Raw genomic sequence first — 20856 nt, 5'->3', positions numbered from 1 at the left:
TTTGGCTGAGGCTGCGGGTAGACCCCGCCCCCCAGATGTGAGAAAAAGGCAGGGGAGGGGATGGGGTGATTACTGGGATGAGGGCACCCGGTTCTAGCTTTGCCGGATACAAGCTGACCTTGGGAGAATTCATTCATTCCTTCTCACGTGTATGCTCCAAGCACCGGGGCTCTGCACTTTGCAAATGTTACCTCACTGGATCTTGGCAGCAGTCCTGCAGAGCGGCTATTCTTCTTATCCCTGTTTTATAAATGAAGAAACTGAGGCTTGGAAGGCTGAGGTGAAGGCTCAAAGGTCACAGAGTTCTCAAGAAAGAGGTGGGACTGGGATTTGAAGCCAGGTCCGAACTGTCTGTAAAATACATTTTTCTGTCCTACCTGGGTAGTTTCCAAACCTGGCTGCTCAGCAGCACTAATCAGAGGGCTTTTTGGACAACACAGAGGCCACAGTGTCTTTTTCTGTTTCCTGAATCAGAATCCCTGGATCCTGGGCAGGGCCAGGGCTGGGAGCCAGACTGCAGGGGACGGACACTGAGGCCACCCCTCTCCACCTTGGCTCACTCTGCTCTGCACACACACACTTGCTGTTCCCAGGGAAAGCCCCGCTGGTTCCCACCTTGCCCTTTGCACTCACCCTTCCAGAATACTCTACCTTCAGCCCTTCTTGTGGCTTACTCCTGCCCATCTTTTCCTTCTGGTCCCCTGTTTGAATGTCACCTTCTCACAAAGACCCTCCTGGCCATCCCCAAACTCTTTGCCCCAACACATGACCCTCTGACCCACAGATTGGCTACCAGGGCCACACATTCCAGTCACCTGGGACACTTTAAAATCACTGATGCCCAAAGACTGATGCTGTTACTCTGGGTGAACCTAGGCATCAGTGTTACTGAAAGCAGCCTGGGATATGGATCTTCATCTCATGTCACCCTCTCTGTCTCTCTCCATGATTGTTTACTGTCTATGTCTAGTGGAGCCAGGGCTTGGCCTGTCTTGTGCCCTGCCAGTGAAGTTCAGTTTGAACAGCAATCAGCCAGTTCTCTACCTCCATGATGCCTGGAAAATATCCCTCTTAATTACAGGCCCAGCTTGGGAGGAGGACAGTGGGTGGGATGGCAGGAATCATTGCAGCCTCCCTGAGGTGTTGGAAGCCTCCCTGAGGTATTGGCAGACAGGCCAGAGTATTCTAGCTGGATCCCAACCTGATCTCTGATTCTGATCTCAGTGAACTTGGGCAAACGCTGGTGCCTGGGGTGTGCTTATTGGCACATGATGAGTTCATCCTACAGGCTGCAAAGGGCTGGAAGGGTGCCAAGCAAGCATCTGCCTCCTGTTCCCATCCAATCCCAGCCTAGGCTCCCATTGTACAGATGGGCACTGTGCCTTAGTGAGGGGGCTTCGAACAAGGTCATGATCTGCAGAGTAGGGGCTGTGGAGAAAGCTCTTAGAGGGTTGAGGCTGCTGGAGGCCTCCTTCCAGGCTCAGCATGCTGTGTGACCCTGGCCAACTCTCTGACCTTCTCTGGGCTTTTTTGTCCCCATTGTATACTCTGGTGGAGATGGTCCCAAGCTCTGACACTGGAAGTTTCTTCAAGTCCTTTGCTGAGCGGTGCCAACCCGCAGAGGGCCTGCAAGGGGTTAAGCTCCCTCTGTTCCCTCTTACTCTGCGCACAGACAAACCCCCTCCTTCTGAGAAACACTTGTAGGAAATAAGGCTGGGCGCTTCCTGCCGAGGCAAGGCGGCCTCAGCCACAGCAGGGGCGGGGAGAGGTGGGGAGCGATGCTTGTCTGTGAGCAGCGGCTGGGGCTGGCAGAGCGGCCTGGAGGCGGGCCAGGGTGCCGTGGAGACAGGGGGCTCCCCAGGTTTGGAACAAAGACCTCACATGCAGGTCCCCTGAGCCTGGGCCAGCAGGATGGTGGTGGAGCCTGAGAGAGGTGAGGGAGCGGAGGAGGATGGGGGGTCAGAGGAGCCGCCTTCCCCCTGGACGGGCCAGTCACAGGCTCTCTGGGACAGTCCAGGCATCTGGACCAGCCCAGCCAGGAAGTGGCAGCTGCGGCAGCCGTATTACTTCTCTGCGGCTTTCGGGAGCCCAGCCCCCAGGGGCAGGGGTGGATTTGGGGGGCATTTCCTCAAGCCTCGGAATCCTGGATCCCAGCCTGAGCTCTGGTTCTGATCTCTGTGAACTTGGGCAAGCGCTGGTCCCTCTCTGTGCCTGGGGAGTTCTTTCTTCTCTGCACATGGCGAGTTCATCCCATGGGCTGCTAAGGGGCTTCAGACATGATGCATGGATGGGGAGCAGCCAGGATGCAGTGGGAGGTGGGGTCCCCATTAAAGAGTGGCCCTTCTGCTGCACAAGGACAAGGAGAGAAGCCAGGGAGGGGCCCCCAGACCCAGCCCAGTTTTTAGATTGGTGGAATTAGATTGGTGGAACAAGAGTCCACAGCAGCGAGGGGCATCTCTCCTCTTTCTCCTGGCCCTCTACTACCGCTGATGGGCAGGGGGCACATCCAGTGTGGAAAGTGGCTGGGGAACTCAGGGAACTAGTTTCTACACAGCTGGCAGGACACCTCCCCCACCCCCCCGCCTTGATAACAGCAGGTCTGTGCCCTGCCAGCTAGCCACGGAGGGCAGCTGAGTACAGGGCTGTGAGCTCAAAAGCCCTGCCTTTTCGGAGAGGACCAGCCACTTGGTAAAGGGCAGAGGGGGGTTCCTTCCCCTTCCTCTCACTGCCCACCGAGTCTGATGGACTTGGTTTCAGAGTCACAAGCCCTGGGTTTCGATCACTGGCCACACTTCCGGGCTGTGAGGTCTTGTGAAAGCTGACCGCCTCCCTCCGGCTCGGTTTCTACATTTGGGAGATGTCAGGGACTGGGTGGGTGTGGTGGGGGCTGCCTCGGAGAGCCCTGACTGGACAGTACAGGGTTTTGGAGGGCAGGGTAGGTGGGCAGAGGTGGGCTGTGCAGCTGAAGTTGGCAGAGGAGAACCTGGGGACAGAGCCATGAAGGGAAGGGTCTTCACTTTTGGACTGAGGGGACAGAGAAGCCCCGTGGGGGTGGCTGAGCCCCTCAGGAAGTGGAGAGACACCACAAGGGGCTCAGAGACCCTCAGGAGAACCAGGCGAGAGGTGGCGTGGCGGCAGGGAAAGGAAAGTGAAGTCGCTCAGTTGTGCCCGACTCTTTACGACCCCATGGACTGTAGCCCACCAGGCTCCTCCATCCATGGGATTTTCCAGGCAAGAGTACTGGAGTGGGTTGCCACTGCCTTCTCCAGGGGATCTTCTCAACCCAGGGATCGAACCCGGGCCTCCCGCGTTGTAGACAGACGCTTTACCGTCTGAGCAGCAGGGAGGTGGCGCACCAAAGGCGCGGGGAGTGGCTGGCGCTGCCTTCTGGGGCTAGCTCCCCCAGGGCTGGCAGGGCCCCCTCCAGGACAGCCCAGCTCCTGATGAGACTCAGTGCTCCTGGGGCTCTCCCGAGCTCAGCCCCCCAACCCCACCGCCCCTCGGAAGCCGCCATGTGCCCTCAGAAGGCCGACTAGAACCAGCCTGCCTTTGGCCCTCAGTCAGGGGCCCTGCCATAGCCTCAGCCAACTTCTGTTCGCCCTTTCAGACCTCTGCACCTCTGCCTGTACCATTCCCTCTGCCTGTAACGCCCTTCCTCTTCTTCTTCCTCCAAACCCTTTGTCTCTCAGGCCCAGTTTCAGGCTTCCTGCAACAATAGCCCTTCTGTACCCCTCATCTGAAATTTTGGAATGCTTTTACTCATGTCTGTATTCCTCGTGTATGGTGTAGCGCTTGGCACACAGTAGATCACAGGGCTGAGTTTTTTTTTTTTAAACTTTTGATGTGGACCATTTTTAAAGTCTTTATTGAATTTGCTACAATATTGCTTCTGTTTTATGTTTTGGTTTTTTGGCCTCGAGCCACACAGGATCTTAGCTCCCCAATCAGGGTCCCAACCTGCACCCTAGATAGGTGAAATAAATCCCAACCACTGGACAGCCAGGGAAGTCCCAGGGTTTTTTTGTTTTTTTTTTTTTCAAGTTAATTTGCACCCACTGGGCATTCAATATGTGTTAATATCTGTTACTATGAAGTAGGATCTCAAGGAGGAGGAGGGAGTTGAGAGTTGTGAGTCTGTGGTCTTCAGAAGCCAACAAGTCAACCAGGAAACTCTAAGTTCTTACCTCCCAGCCCACCCTCATAGGGTGCCGCCTCCCGCGGTTGAAAGGCAGGTGGCGTTTTCTCCATTTTGGTGAGAAAACTGAAGCCCAGCTGTTCAAGGTGGAGCAGCTGCACCAAGCCCAGAAGCTTGTCTCTGGACCCCTGCCTGCTTCTCTTTCTCGGTTGCCTAGTGAAAAACTGTCCTGGCCCAGCATGAAGTCCGCATGTGATTGGCACTCATGTGTGTTTGTTGACTGACTGGCTGACCGACTGGTCCTGGAGCCTGTGGCTTGCACAAAAGGCAGGGGTGTTGCTCACGAAAGGCTCACAGGGGAACATATGCAAAAGTCCAGCCAGTGACCGCAGCTGCCTCTGACAGGCGGTTACCCCTGGTCACAGTGAGATTTCTGCCATGACTGAGTCATCCCAGGAGACAGGATGTTCCTCTTTGTGCGCCCGAGGCCCCTGTGATTGGGCGGGCTGCTCTGTGGCACGACCAGAAAAAAGCCCTTTAAAGCATCAGAAAACCCCACATGCCTCCCCCACCCCCTTCCTTGGCAGAAGTTTCAAAAAGAGAAAAGCAACGGCTTTCAGCACCTCCTACACCTGCCATAGCAGCAGGGTCCGGAAGGCCTGCTGCTGCTGCTGCTAAATCGCTTCAGTCGTGTCTGACTCTGTGTGACCACATAGATGGCAGCCCACCAGGCTCCTCTGTCCCTGGGATTCTCCAGGCAAGAATACTAGTCAAGGGCAAAGAATGGGCCTTGCCTGAAGAGCTGTTTAAAATGCAGATTCCTGGGCCCTGTCCCAGGCCCTGCAATCCTGCTCTGTTTGGGTCAACCTAGGGCTCTGCATTCTTAGAGGATTTTTTTTTTCCCTTGAGTCTTTATTACTATTAGGCAAAACAAGTGAATTGTTTTTTTCTTTTTGTCTTTTATTTTTAATTGGAGTATAATCGCTCTACATTGTTATGTTGGGTTCTGCTATATAGCAAAGTGAATCTGTCTCTTGTATGAGCGCTCAAGTTATCAGGAATTTCCAAGAGGGGTACAGACCCCCAAGAGAGTATAAGGAGCAAGGATTAGAACTTCCTTTTCAAATATTTGTTTTCTATTGGATCTTTAAAAAATTCAATTATATATATATATATTTTTTTTTTTTAACATGTTCACGTGAGAAGTCATGTGGATAATGTTATCAGAAATACACATGTATTAGGTATATGAGCAAATATATTTTTAATGGTGTGTGATTTAAAAAAAAAAAAATTGGCCCCTCACTGGGCCAAAGTCGATTGTTACAAATTCTTTTTTTTTTTAAACTTTAGTTGGAGGATAACTGCTTTACAGTGTTGTTTTGGTTTCTGCCACACAACAGTGTGAATCAGCCGTAAGCAGACACAGTCCCGTCCTTCCTGAACCTCCTTCCACCGCTCCGCTCCGTCCCACCCCTCAGGGTTGTCCCGGAGCGCCAGGTTGAGCTCCCTGGGTTACACAGCAGCTTCCCACTGGTGGTCTCGTTTGTATATAGTAATACACATGTGTCAGTGCCACGCTCTCAATCCAGCCGCCCTCTCCTTCCCCCACTGTGCCCACGAGCGACAGTCGCAATCTTGCTGTCACTAACCAGCTGGGTGGTCTCGGCTACGTCACCCCTCCATGCTGAGGTCTAGTTTTCTCACTTGAAAACTAGTTTTCTTTTGACCTCCTTACCTGTTTGGGGTGAGAACAGATTGAGAACAGGTAGTAAAGCGTCTTGTCTGGGCCAGCAGAGAGAGGGTCCAGCCTGTGTGGTGGCGATCACGCAGAGGCTTACAGGGTGATCTGGGGGACACTCGAGGAGGAGGGAAGACAATTGGGTCAGGGGAAGAGGGTGAGGACCCTGAGACCAGAGAGAGAACAGTGTTATTCCCCGTTCCTACGCCGGCCCTTGAGTAGACGGCAGACTTTCTCGGGCTGTGCTGATCCCTGGGGGACTCTGTCGAGAAATTGTTGCCTGCTGGCTTTTCTCAACGGTAAAAACCAAGGCTCTGACCAGGACCCGATCACTCACGAGGCTGCAGGGACAAACACAGATAAATCTGTCCTGAGAGGCCTGGAGTTATTCTCATTGTCCCCAGGGTATGGAGGGAAGAGCCAGGACCCTAACTACCCTAACTGCAAGGTGACGTCTCATGACAGCCTTGTCCTGACCTGTGCACGGCTTCAGGCAAGGCCCCTTCACGCTCTGGGCCTCAGTTTCCCCATCTGCAGAGTGGGTCCTTTGCAGGAGCCCCTTGGGTGGGACCATGCCACTGCTCTGCCAGCTTTGTGTTTCTAGGACTCAGAGGGAGTGTTTGGGGGGTGCTGGCCATAGCAGGAGGGGAGAGGAGATGGGAGGGAAGAAGAAAAGAGGGAAAAGAAGAGAGGAGAGAAGGCAGGTGGTGAGGAGCCCTTCTCCAGCCATCCTTCCCTTGCCATGGCTCTCTCAGTAGCCAGCCTCTCCTTTCTGGCTCATTCTCCCCAAGCAGCCGGAGTGAAACTTGTAACCACGCCTCTGGGTGCTCTCCCAAGTCAGGGATATGCTGCAAATTCCTGAACAGGCCCCAGGGGGCCCCCGGGTCTGGTCATCACGTCTCAGGCCCACACTGTCTGTTCTCAGAGCCCCAGCCCCTGCCCGCAGATAGCACCGCCATCAAGAAGCCATGTCCACGTGCCCCTCCTGCCTCCGGGCCTTTGTACTTGATGGTCTTCTGCCTGGAATGCTCTTTTTGTTTTTTTCCAATTGAGGTGAAATTCACAACATGAATCTAACCACTTTCCAGTGAACAATTCAGCAGCATTTAGTATATTTATAAAGCTGTGCAACGACTGTTATCTAGTTTCAAAACATTTTCATCACCCCAAAAGGACACCTATGTCCGCTCAGCAGTCACTCCCCTCTGCCCCAGCTAAGAGCACTAGTCTCCTTTCTCTGTGGATTCACCTATTGTGGATATTCCATATGGACAGAATCATACAGTTTGTGGCCTTTTGTATTGGGCTTCTTTGACTTAGCATCCTGTTTTGGAGGTTCATCCCTGTAGCATGTGTGAGCGCTTCATTCCTTTTTGTGGCCGGACCATACTCCTCTGTGTGGATGGACCACAACTCGGTGGTCCATTCATCCATGGATGGACGTCTGGGTTGTTTCTACCTTTTGGTGGTTACAAGCGGTGCTGCTAGGAAAGTGTGTGCACATGTATTCATTTGAGTACCTGTTTTCAATTATCTGGGGTACCGGAATGCTGTTTTCACCATTCCCTCACTCCCAGTCTTGATTCTTACCCGAGGGGGCTCAGGAAGTTTCCCAGAGGACACGCTCTCTACATGGGACCTATATCTTGACCTTCTGGGCCAGCTCTGGACCCCCGGGATCCCTCCCTGGGCTTCCCCATCACTCTCACTTGGATTTGCAATTGCGGTTGTTTGTCTGCTACCTCTGGGCTCTCAGTTCTCAAGTGAACAGGGCCTGTGCCCCAGCGCCCACATGGGGACCCTGGCCCACGGTCACGGCACACAGGGAACCCTGCCGTTTGCTGACGTCTGGGCTCCTTATCCTGTATCTCAGGTCATTTTACAAAACTCTTTAGAGAAAGAAGAATTATTACCCCAGTTTTACTCATGAAGGAATCCAAGGTGGAATGATCGGGCCAAGGTCAGGCAGCTTCAAAGGGCTGGAGCCAGGACTGAACCAGGGCTTCTGATTGCAAAGTTCCTGCTGCTGATTCCTGCTCCTGAAGACAGGAGGGGGCTCGAGGACTCATGGTCTCCCTTTGTTTGTGTCCCTGACAGGCCACAAGCAGGATGGCTGGTGCTAAGACGGGCCAGTGGGGACTCTGGTGCCCATAGGGGCAGCTCCACCTCCTGAAAATGAAGGGGCCCAGGTGAAACGCAGGCCAGGCCCAATGGCCAGCTCTGGAACAGAGGTCCACTGGGTCGAGCCAGGCCTGGGGAAGGGGCCCCAGCGGCGGCGCTGGGCCTGGGCTGAAAAGGGAAAGGATGCTGATGAGAGTGGCACACGCAGCTCAGAAGAGGAGGGACCCTTTCCCACCGCGAGCAGCCCCGAGCTCCTGGAGGACTTCCGCCAGGCCCAGCAGTGCCTGCAGCCACTGAAGTGGGGCCCAGACTCACAGCCTGCTGGGTGCCCGGATCCCGAATCTGGAGAGTCTTCAGAAGCCGGTGAGGCTGACTCCCCTACAATGCCACAGTGGTACCCTGAACATCCCACCTTCTAGCGGGAGGGAGGTGGGAAGTGAGTGTGGAGTTTCAGAATTTTTTAAATTAAAATCTATGAAGTCTATGCTTAAATTTTTTTTAACTTTTAATTTTATGTTGAAGTATAGCTGATTAAAAATGTTGTGATGTCTTCAGGTGGACAGCAAAGGGACTCAGTCATTCATATACATGTATACTTTGTCCCCCAGACTTCCCTCCCATCCAGCTGCCACATAACATTGAGCAGAGTTCCCTGTGCTATATAGTAAGACATTGTTTGTTATCCACTTAATGAAGCCTATAATTTAAATTTTTTTAAAGATTTAAATTATATAAACAGTATTGTCCATTGCAGAAAAATCAGAAAATACAAACCAAAATAGAAAAAGACTGAAAATTACTCATAATCCAGATAGCTGCTCTTTTTCATATGTGTGAAAATATATATATATGTAATATGAATATAGACCATTCTACAAGCTATATTGTAGCTTCCTTTTTTGTAACTTAACAGATACGAACACTTTCCCAGCTTATCACATATTCTTCCACAAATCATTTCTAATGTCTGCTTAGGAATTCCATGGTGTGGGTATTCTGTAATTTGTTGAGCCAATCCTTTTACTGCTGAGCATTGGGTAATTTCTAGTTTTTTGCTATTACAAATAATGCAGAGATATGGCATTAGTCTATCTTTGCACACCTGATTTGATAATAACCTTGATAATTTTAATTGCCTGGTTCAGGGGTTATGCCCATTTTTACAATTTTTTAAAATCCCAGTTAGCAACGAGAATGTTGGCTTCCCTTGTTTTCTAAAATAACCGTTCTCTTTGCATCAAAAACAACTGAGACTAAATTCCTAGCTTGGCTCAGCAAGTCCTTTCTCCTTTCTGAAGCTTGATTTTCCCCATCTGTGAAATGGGAATAATAATACCATCGAGTTTGATTACGTTGTGCCTACTACATTTGAATATGAGTGAAACACCCCCGTCTTAGGATTCTGCAATCAGGTAGGCCCTCATGGATGTCAGAGAAGCCATCAGGCTGATAGCAGATTGTGCAGTGACCCCAGGTTCCTTAGGCCAGGTCTGTGTAAAGTGGCGTTTGCCCACAGCTACCCACTCGGGAGCCATTTCTGAGCTCTCCTCAGGGAATGGCAAATGGGATCTCTCCTTGAGGTCACGTGGTTGCCCCCTGCTGTGATGTAACAGCCGCTGCCACATCCTGTGTCCTTACTCTGTCCCAGGCACAGGGCTGGGCAGGGCACAAACCGTGCCTCCTTCTTTACTCACCGCCTTCTGCCAGTAGGAGACTAGCCTCCAGATAAAGACCGCCACAGCGGTCAACTTCTTATTCATGGCGCCCTGTGAGGGATCAGAAAAGCCAGGAATGAACCCACGGCTGCCTGGTTCCAAAGTCCGACCTCTTCATTCCACCGCCATGTTCCCCATCAGCAGAGATTAACTTGCCTTCATAGCTGGGACCTTGCTTCCAAGTCCAGAACTGCTCTGAGCCACTGCATGAGCAAGTTACTTAATCTGCTGTAAACAAGAGAGGCTGGCTAAAGGAAATTTTAAGGAGTGGAAAGATATAGAAGTGCCAAGGCTAGAGGAAAGAGCATGGGGGAGCAAAGAGTGACATAAAGATTATGGCAAAGGTGCATCTGCCAGAGCAGAGAGTCTGTGCTTGGTGGTACCCAGACTGTATCTCCTGAAACTCGGGATCTGTGCCAGAGGCGGACATGGGGTCTGGGACAGTGTAAGTGCTCAATAAGCATTGACTTCATGGATGATGCATAGATGGATAGATGGATGGATGGATGGATGGGTGGGTGGATAGGCAGATAGGTGGATAAATAGATGGATGAGTGGATGATTGGGTGAGTGGTTGATAGGTGAGTGGGTAGTGGATATGTGAATGGATAGATGGATAGGTTGATGAGTGGGTAAATGGATGGGTAATGAATGGATAGGTAGGTGAGTGGATGAGGGATGGGTGAGTGGGTGGATAGGTGGATGGATGGATTATTGGAAAGATAGATGGTTGGATTAATGGATACTGCTACTGCTAAGTTGCGTCAGTCGTGTCTGACTCTGTGCAACCCCATAGACAGCAGCCCACCAGGCTCCCCCATCCCTGGGACTCTCCAGGCAAGAACACTGGACTGGGTTGCTATTTCCTTCTCCAGTGCATGAAAGTGAAAAGTGAAAGTGAAGTCACTCAGTCGTGTCTGACTCTTAGCGACCCCATGGACTGCAGCCTACCAGGCTCCTCTGTCCATGGGATTCTCCAGGCAAGAACCCTGGAGTGGGGTGCCATTGCCTTCTCCGGATCAATGGATGAGTGGGTGACAAATGGATGAGTGGGATGGTGGGTGAGTAGGATGGATGAATGAATATTGAGCACCTACTGTATAATAATTCCAACAACTATCCATTTTGGGGGAGTTTTGCATGCATTATTGTCTTTTATCCCTCCCTTCCTTCTTCTTTCTATTCTGTCAACCAATATTGAGCAGTTCCTCTGCAAATACAATAGTAAATAAAAGCAGAGGGTATCTTCGTCCTCATGGAGCTTACAGTATAGTGGGGGAAGAAAATATTAATCAAACAATCACATAAATAAATAGAAAGCTGCCACTGTAATAAGTATTTCAAAGTAGAGGTATTCAGTCATGTGAAAGCCTATAAAAGGGAGATTTTGACCTAAGTTAGGAAGGTTAGAGAAGACTGCCTTGATGAGGTCAAGGTTGAGCTAATGTGTGAAGGACAAATAGGAGTTAACTAGGCAAAGAGAGGGCAAGAGGACCCTACCAGAGAGGTCAGCATGTAGAGAGGCCCTGTGGCAAGAGAGGATGTGGCACGGCTAGACCAGGGAAAGACTGAGAGGGACCGTGGAAAGAGCTGGAACAGGAGAGCTAATGGGGGATGGAGACAGGGACCTTCAGCCCTGTCCTGTCAAAGGCTCAGCTCTGTCCTGGGAACAACAGGAAGATACTGGTGAATTTTCAGATGGAGGATAAGATGATTAAGTGGCTGCTACAGCGGTCCAGGCAAGAGGCTTTAGGGCAGTAGGTGAGTTTGAGAGCACCCTAGGAGGTAACCAGGAACGGAGCAGGTGACAGGTTGGATTGTGAGGTTTAGGGAAAGGGAAATAGCAAAGACACCCTGCAGGTTTCTGCCTTGTGCAGTTGGATGGGGTGATGTTTCCATTTGCTGAGACAGAAAACACTAGGGGGACAACCAGGTTTAAGGATTGAGGTTGGAAGACCTTTGAGACCACCAGAGGAAGTATTAGGTAAGTATTTGTCCATATGGGGGAATTTACTGGGCTTCTTGCCATCACCCCATATTAAGAAAATGAAAGCCCAGGGGTTGAGATGACCTAGGTAATGGGACTCGGTGAGTCCAGGTCTAGTGTATATGAAGCCATGATGTGTCTTTCCAGAATCTGAAGAAGAGGATGAGGACAGCCCAGAAAGTTCCAACTTGCTTCTCAGCTGGCTCCCCCAGCAGGATCCTCAATCGGACATGACCAAAGAGGATCCAAGTGAGGCTCTGCAAGGTCCTGAGGTCCAGGAAGCTGGAGAGAGCTCCCCGAGGTTGGGGTATGAGACCTATCTCAGCTCAGGGGGCCATGGGAGCACCAGCCCCACCACTCTGGACTGGGGTCAGCCTGCAAGCTGGGTGGCTTCTAGCAAACAAGCCAGTGGAGACAAACTTCCAGAACATTCTGAGGTCAACCCAACTGTTGACTTCAGCTCACCCAGGTCCTGGAGCAGTGGGACTGTGAGCCTAAATCACCCCAGTGACAACCTGGATTCTACCTGGGAAGGAGAGACTGATGTACCCCAGCCCACTGCCCTGGCAGAAACTTCACCCCAGAGCCCCAGCCACCACCTCCTCAACCCAAATGACAGAACTGAAGGAAGTGTTGCTCTGGTAACGCCCACGGAATTCCAGGGACCCTCAGCACCACCCGCCCAGAGCCTCCAGTGTCCTGCAGACAGATGGAGGAGAGAAAACAGCAGCCTCTCCTGCCCTCAGCCCGGGGACCAGTCCTGGAAGCAGACACGGATATCACCTAAGCCACTCCCTTCCCGATTCACCGGCTCCATCAGCCCTCCCAACCCCTCCCCTAGGCCAGCTCGGCAGGACAGGCCACCCCCCAGGCCAGGAGCCACTCTGGCTGGCCACTCATCTTCTGATGCCCCCAAGTACGGCCGGGGGCGGCTGAACTACCCGCTCCCTGATTTCTCCAAGGTGGGACCCCGGGTGAAGTTCCCCAAAGATGAGAGCTACCGCCCCCCCAAGGCCAGGAGCCACAGTAGGCTGCCCGAGGGCCCTGCCAAGCCACTGATCTTCAAGTCTCCTGCTGAGATTGTGCGGGAGGTGCTGCTGAGCAGTGGAGATGTCTGCCCTGGAAAGAACCCACCTCCTACCCACCCTATCACCAGGGTGCCCCAAGAATTTCAGACACCCGAGCAAGCCACCAAGCTTGTCCATCAGCTCCAGGTAAGCCTGACTCATTTCCACACCAAGGCGCCTGCTGGTGTGGGTTGGAGGCTGAATAGGATTGGCGGGGGCGGGTGGGGGGGCGGTCTAGAGGATCTGGAGGGGCCAACCAGGAGCCCCCTGCTCGTGATGGGAGTGTTGCACCCCCAGCGATGAAGATACTCCCAAGCCTGTTGTTCAAAAAAAAAACCAGTGATTGCACTCATGCTATAAGGATAGGCTGTGTTTGTTTTCAAGTCCTGCTAAGAAAAACTGGAAACATACAAGAGAGAAAATAGCAGTGATGAGCCCTGAAGCCCGATCACACAGCCGTATCTACCTTTTTCATCAACGGCCTCTCCTCCTCGACCTCTCACCTGCTACTCCTGGGGTATTTTGAAGCAAATTTCAGGCATCAAATCATTTAACCCTCAAATATTTCAGTGTGTATATCTAACAATAAGGAATCACTCTTAAAGATAATCGTCGGCCTACCTAAAACTTAATGCCCATTCCTTAATATTAACCAATGTCCAGTCAGTATTCAGATCTCCCCCTTTGTCTCATAAATGGCTTATTTCAGTTTGTTTGAATCAGGATCCACACACGGCTCAGATAGGTATTGGTTGTTGTACCTTCAAGTCTCTCACCATCACCTTCTGCCTTTTTTGCTTTTTTTTTTTTTTGATGTGGACCATTTTTAAAGTCTTTATTGGTTTTTTTTTTTGGCCGAGAGGTATGTGGGATCTTAACTTTCTAGCCAGCGATCAAATCCAAATCCCCTGCATTTGAAGACAAAAAGTCTTAACCACTGGGCTGTCAGGGAAGTCCCTTCTTTGCATTTTCTGCCAAATCTCTTTCTTCTGTGTAATTTATCTGTTAAAGGAATCAGTTCTGTCCTGCAGAGTCTCCCACATTCTGGGGTTTTATGATACACCCTCTGATATCTTTTCATATGTCTCCTTGTCCTCTCTTTGTCCTGTGTTTTGCCCAGTTAGAACTAGAGGTGTTTCCAGGTTGTAGTCATTTGCTTATTTCCCCCCGATCGTAGTTCCATGTGGGTAGGGATTTTTGGCAAGAGTCCATCATAGGTGGTGCCTTCAGGAAGCGTGAACTGCCTGCTGGTCTCATTTGTGATACTGACCATTGATGGCCATTACCTTGATCCAGGCTTTCACTGAGGGCGACAGTGGTAGTATCCTGCTTTTTTTTTTTTTTTCCTGGAAATCTTCTATAAAATAAAACTTTCCTTCATCAACTGTTTGGTTACCAAGGGCTCATTCACATGGGAAAGACAGGAGAAATGCTGGATTCTGTCCTTCTAACGACCAGTTTTCAGAACAATGCATCGGTTCCCTGGCCTCCTTCAAAGGTGACCAGTGACATTTGTTTTTGCTTTTCCTCTGTAAGGACTTGTTTTAACAAGCACTTCAGTTTTGTTTCTGGCAGGTTGTAACTCTGAGTAAATGCAACTGTGATTTTCAAGTCTTCTATTTTCCTACCAATGGACCCTTAGATGGTTCATTCAATCAGCCATTCAGAAATATTTACTAAGCACATATTACTTAACTCCTGGGAGCAGAGCCATGGGGGAGACACATGCAGGCAGAGTTCAGATAGATAGGCAAGTAGCTGAGATTCTCTGTGACTGGGTTATGCATCGCAGTGAGCTGACCCTGAGGCCATCGCCGCTGTCAGGGCTATAGACAGGTTGGTGCATGAGTGGTCCTGCGGCCTCAGACCCTCCAGGATTTGGCCATGGGGTCTGTATTGCAGGGGTCTGCTGAACTGCCACTACTGAGCCCTTTCCCTCCGAGGCACACAGAGGCCCCCTTTGGGGAGTGGGTTCCCGGGGTGGGGGGAAATCTCACAGTCAGAGGCCGGGTGTGTGACCTCGTTGCCCCCCTTCCCGCAGGAGGACTACCACAAGCTCCTCACCAAGTATGCCGAGGCCGAGAACACCATCGACCAGCTGCGCCTTGGGGCCAAGGTACTGGGCCGGCCAGGGTGGAGGGGTGGAGAGGTGGAGGGGTGGAGGGGTGACACTTTTCCCTAGCCACTGCCTCCTGCCTCCAGAGACCCTGGGGCTAGGGGACGCATTCCTTCCTTGTTCTACCATAGGGTCACTCTGTGACCCTGGGGCGGCAACCTGTCCTCTCCAGGCTGTTGATGAGCTCTGAGTCCTCGAATCCTAGAATCTGGGGTGCCCAGGAATTTCACCAGAAGCTCTCCTTCTAGATAAACTCTGGAGTAAGACCACCTGGGCTCAACTCTTGTCTCCATTACTGACTAGGTCTGTGACCCTAAGGAAGTTACTTGGACTCGCTGAGCCCCAAGGGAGTAGTGCAGAATTTCTGCTCCACCCTGGGGCTAACACTCCCCTTTGCCTTTCTCCTCCCCTGTCTTCTCACCCACAGCCTCTCCACCCATTCTGAATGTCTAGTGCAGGAGAGGGGAGTGTGGAGGGGGAAATCAGTCCCCCCACATCCTGCCCAGTCCTCACCCGGTCTATGGGAGGCTGTGAACACTGCACTTGGGACCTTCCCCTTTTCTGGGGTGAGGCAGGAAGTGGAACTTGTTGCAGTCCCTCCTGGCTTCCTGCTTCCGCCTACGGGCCTCTTGCCTCATCAAGCAGCAGTGGAGGAGGGGTGGGAGCTGGGGTGCAGAGATGCAGACTCTCCCTCTCACTTGCCTCCTCTCTCAGGGCCCCCACCCAGGCTGCCCCCATCCTGCTCCGAGACCCTCTCCCTTCCAGGGAGCTGCTTTCCACCATCTAGCAACTCCTCTTCCATGACGTGTTGCCAAGGCCGCCACGTTGAGAAAGCGGAGGGGCCCTGTTCTAGGAGCAAGACTTCCCTGCGTCCCCACATCCTCCTGACACAGGCAGATCCTTTCTGTCCTGGCCTCCTTGGGCACAGCTGTAAAAGGGGGTTAAACACACTTGTTCCTCGGAAGGAAACCTATGACCAACCTAGACAGCATATTCAATAGCAGAGGCATCATTCTGCCCACAAAAGTCCATATAGTCAAAGCTATGGTTTTCCCAGTAGTCATGTGTGGATCTGAGAGTTGGACTATAAAGAAAGCTGAGTGCTGAAGAATTGATGCTTTTGAACTGTGGTGTTAGAGAAGACACTTGAGAGTCCCTTGGACTGCTCGGAGATCAAACCAGTCAATCCTAAAGGAAATCAACCCTGAATATTCATTGGAAGAACTGATGCTGAAGCTGAAGTTCCAATATTTTGGCCACCTGAGGCAAAGAGCCAATTCATTAGAAAAGACCCTGATGCTGAGAAAGATTGAAGGCAAAAGGAGAAGAGGGCAACAGAGGATGAAATGGTTAGATAGCATCACTGGCTCAATGGACATGAATTTGAGCAAACTCCGGAAGATAGAGGGCAGGGGAGCCTGGAGTGCTGCAGTCCATGGGGTTGCAAAGAGTTGGACACAACTTAGGGACTGAACAACAGCAGGCCTCCTGGGAGCCATTGGGCTGCCCCCTCCCAACCCCCATGTCTTCAGGCTTCTTTCAGCTCTCTGAGTCAGATTCAGGGGCAGAAAGAGAGCTGGAGGACTGTTGAGGGGGCTTGATAAGACATCCCTTCTGGGGAAACCACATTGTCATAGGCTCCTAGAAGGTCCAAGGAGAAAGGATCTGGTCATCAGGTCCCCTGTCTCACAGATTGGAGAATCAGGACCCCAAAAGGGGCAGAGGTTGCCAAAGGTCAAGGTCAAGAACAGAGGCTGGGAATATCTTCTCCCTCCCTCCTTTCCTACCTTCCTCCTTTACTCTTTAAAGGGAATGAGTCTGGGTTTTGGAAGTACTTATCTAAGAATTAGAGAATATTAACAGTATTAAAATGAAGGTGTTCATTGGGTGCCCTTGTGTGCCAGGCACAGAGTAGGCATGAGCAGGGGGACTCAGTGGGATCACAGCCATGTGCGTCTCCTGGACATTTCCCCCGACCCAGTGGGGACTCACCATGTGGGGACGCCAGCCTGGCTGGTATCCCAGACCCCAGTGTGTGAAGAGGTAAGGTAGAAGAGGCCAGGGATGGTGCAGCATTAGCTCACCTGCTTTTGCTTTCTAGAAAAAGTGATTCTTTGGCCTGAGAATTCTCCTCAAGAGAAAGGTGGGTACAGGTCAGCTCGACGCTCCTGGAAGCAGAACAATCCTCTCCCCACCCTGGGAAACAGTACAGGCAGGACTCACGTCCGTCCCAGTGTGCTGAGAAGGACGTGGAGCCTGAGTTGGGAGGGGCCTCACTGGGTCTGCAGAGCTTGGGGAGCTGAGTTTCCAGCCGGGCCTCTCACTGTGTCCAGAGCTCTGTCCAGGCTCGGGAAACCCCAGGATGGCTTCCTGCTCAGAGCCCTCGCCAGGGAGGCCAGCTCACAGAGGCAAAAGTGTTACTGCTCCTGCAGGCTGAGCTGCTGCTAAGCTGCAGGCTGAGCTGCTGAAAGTCCCTTGGACTGCAAGGAGATCCAACCAGTCCATCCGAAGGAAAATCAGTCCTGAATATTCATTGGAAGAACTGATGCTGAAGCTGAAACTCCAATACTTTGACCACCTGATGCAAAGAATAGCAAAGAAAAGACCCTGATGCTGGGAAAGACTGAAGGCAGGAGGAGAAGGGGACGACAGAGGACAAGATGGTTGAATGGCATCACCAACTCAATGGACTTGAGTTTGAGTAAACTCCAGAAGCTGGCGATGGACAGGGAGGCCTGGTGTGCTGCAGTCCATCGGTTTGCAAACAATCAGACACGACTGAGCGACTGAACTGAACTGAACTGAGGTTGAGCTGGCTGGAGTGACCTTCCCAGCAGCCAGCTGAGCCACTCACTCTGTTCAGAGCCCCCAGGGGAAGGCCTGGACCCCAGGCCAGGGATGTAACCCTGGAGACCCAAGCCAGGCACAGCAGTAGAGGAGCAGCGGCAGGTGGGGACCAGGGGAAGGAGACTGGCATTTGCTGAGCAGTAAAAGCTGCCAGGCCCCAGGCTAAGCATACTGCCAGGGTCAACTCATTTGATCCTCTTCACAAGAGGAAACTGAGGCTCGGCCAGTTGGAGCGATTTGTGCAACCTTTCCACAGCTGGTAAGAGATTAAAAGTGGGGGATTAAACTCTGCCTGATTCCAGAGTGAGCACTGTTTCTCGCCGTGCCTGGGTGAGCTCCGCTCAGGCCCTGGCAAGGTATGTGGCAGAGGCATAGGGACAAGGTAGAATGAGGATATTACAGTGTAATAACAATAGCAATAAGTGATGCTACTGACCACTGTCCTAAGTCATCTACCACTGGGGAAACTGAGGCACAGAGGTTAAGGGATTCACCCAAGATCACTCGCCAAGCAGGTGCCAAACCTGGGGTTTGAGCCCAGTGTTCTGGCTGCAAAGCCCACTCTGAGTCGACTGTCTTTTTAGGCTTACGAGTTTGTTTATGTATTTATTTTTTTAGGTTTAATAGAGCCAAACTTGATGATCCTGGTTTCTGCTGCTGAGGTGGCTGACCAGGGAGTCCCAGGGCCTGGCCTGGGGGCACCACTGGATCTGTTCTGGGGTGGAAGCAGGGAGGGAGATAGGGCTGATCAGGAGTCGGTGCCCGGGGACCAGCTTAGGGTCAGAATTGATAGGGGTGCCCTGGCTCAGCCAGTAAAGAATCCACCTGCAATGCGTGAGACCTGGGTTCTATCCCTGGGTTGGGAAGATCCCCTGGAGAAGGAAAAGGCTACCCACTCCAGTATTCTGGCCTGGAGGATTCCATGGACTATATAGTCCATGGGGTCGCAAAGAGTCAGACAAGACTGAGCAAGTTTCACTTCACTTCACTTCCTGCATTCACTACCCTGTGGCCATCTCCCTCCAGCTGCTGTCCCCCATCTCAGCTGTAGGAGGGTCTGGAGGAGTTGAGACCGGAAGTTACCCCAGAGAGAATCAGGGGGCATGACACAAAACCGTCTTTCCTGAAGTGTGTGTTCTGCAAGCCACCTGGTGGGGGTGGGGGTGGGGATGCAAGGATGGGGGAGGGGCTGGGGGAGGGGGACGGGGGGGTGGGGAGTAGGGAGAAGGGCTAGGGAGGTTTGTGTGTTCTGAGGGGTTGAGGAAACATTTCCTATTCTCTCCACTCCCCGCCCCTTTCATAAAGTCCATTAGCATTTTAAAGGCTGTGTGAAACCCAGCTGTGCTGAGAATAGTTGGTTATTTAACCCGCTGCTTCCCACCCTTGCTGGTCCACCCTTCTCTGCTTAACACCCTTGAGGGAGCCAGTCCAGCCTCAGGGAGCACCATGGGATGCCCTGGTTTAAATGGGGGGTGGCCCTGGGTTAGGTCCTGCCCGTGTCATGAGACAGGTTGGGAGGGGCAGGCCTGAAGCCTCTCAGCGATTGCCCACACTCACCCCCAGCTCCCTGCTTTCCTGGGCCTCCACACAGGCTGTTGGTCCCTCTGCGGAAACAGAGGTGCTGAGAACTGCTTGTTCCTGTTGCTCCCCCAGGTTGGGGTCTTTGGGGGGGAGCCAGGCCTGAGGATAGGGGATAGGCAGGGTAGGGCAAGGGAGAACATGCAGGAGGGCCAGGCCTTCCCCAGATTTGGGTCACCTTGGGAGGAGAGGGGTGCTGGGGGGCACATCCCCCCAGGCAGGCTTGAGCAGATGGCCAAGGGGATTATTAAAATCCAGCTTTGTTCTCATCAGAGGCTGGGCCTGAAAGAGGGGGGAGGCAGCAGGGGCCAACCCATGGCTGGGCCATTGTCCCTCACTTTGGAGGAGATCGCTCTGCCATGGCCAGGACGTGAAGAGCAGCTTAAGCAGGCAGAGGCTGCCTGTCTGTAGGCCTGGGAGCCCACCCTGAACTGTCCACTCCTGACCTTGGGGGAGCAGAGGGTAGTAAGATAAGCTGCCTGATGCCGAGGACTGGGGGGCACTGAGGCACCAGGGGAGAGTAGCTTTTTTAGGGACCTGCCTCCATGAGGGCCAGATAAATAACAATGGCAGTGATGAGGGTGGTAGCGATGGTGATGGAAGGAGTTATACCTCCGATGATGACAAACACGAGGGTGATGGCTGCTGTTCATGGAGCGCTCCGGGCACAGGCAGGTGAGTCCAACCAGCTGCTGTAGGACTCGAAGCCAGAAGTAGAGCTTCAGCGCGAACCCAGGCGCTACAGAGCTCAGAACCTCAGCCGGGGATCAGCGGACTTCCTGTTTAGAGGGCCAGATAGTGACTATTTTCAGCTCTGTGGGCCGTACATTCTCTGTGGTAACGATTCATTTCTGCCATTATCACATGAAAGCAACCACAGACAATACATAAAGCAAGCAAGCGTGGCTGTGTTCACTAAAACCATGTTCGTTAAAACAAACCATAGTTTGCCAGGCTCTGCTTTAAACCACTATATGGCACTCGGGTCTTTAGCCTCAGATGGTCTTCCCTGACTCTCTACCTCTCTCCCACATGCTGGACTGTTACCATATGAAATCCATCCTCAAATGATGGAGAGCTGCCACAACTGAGAAACAATCCCTTCACTTGGTTTATGCATTCATTGAAACAGCTATTAATTGCCTTTATTATCAATGTAATGGTAATTCTTAGAAATGTTTTTATTAAGAAAAATAATAATGATCATATTATTGTAAAATGATTATACTTTACATCTGTTCAGTTCAGTTCAGTTCAGACGCTCAGTCGTGTCCAACTCTTTGCGACCCCATGAATCGCAGCATGCCAGGCCTCCCTGTCCATCACAAACTCCCAGAGTTCACTCAGACTCAAGTCCATCGAGTCAGTGAAGCCATCCAGCCATCTCATCCTCTGGCATCCCCTTCTCCTCCTGCCTTCAATCCCTCCCAGCATCAGAGTCTTTTCCAATGAGTCAGCTCTTCACATGAGGTGGCCAAAGTACTGGAGTTTCAGCTTCAGCATCATTCCCTCCAAAGAAATCCCAGGGCTGGTCTTCTTCAGAAAGGAC

The 20856-nt window shown here is 51.9% G+C and overlaps 1 protein-coding gene across 7 annotated transcripts in view; it reads left to right on the top strand.

Moving 5' to 3' along the window:
- The window catches only part of AKNA (AT-hook transcription factor), a 59127-nt gene that overhangs the window by 9019 nt on the left and 29252 nt on the right, over positions 1-20856 (top strand). For 3 of the 7 annotated variants that reach the window (XM_006061210.4, XM_044940505.2, XM_044940506.2), the window contains exons 2-4: positions 7974-8360; positions 11847-12913; positions 14808-14882. In XM_006061210.4, the coding sequence (XP_006061272.3) occupies positions 8087-8360; positions 11847-12913; positions 14808-14882 (1416 nt within the window). In that variant the 5' untranslated portion in view covers positions 7974-8086. Of the gene's footprint in view, positions 1-1763; positions 1934-7973; positions 8361-11846; positions 12914-14807; positions 14883-20856 lie in introns of those variants that run through there. The other 4 variants (XM_025282323.3, XM_044940507.2, XM_006061213.4 and 1 more) reach the window with 3 other exon arrangements.

This window comes from Bubalus bubalis, chromosome 3, assembly GCF_019923935.1.
Source record: "Bubalus bubalis isolate 160015118507 breed Murrah chromosome 3, NDDB_SH_1, whole genome shotgun sequence".
Lineage (NCBI taxonomy): Eukaryota > Metazoa > Chordata > Mammalia > Artiodactyla > Bovidae > Bubalus > Bubalus bubalis.
This window is presented reverse-complemented; position numbering and strand designations above follow the sequence as displayed.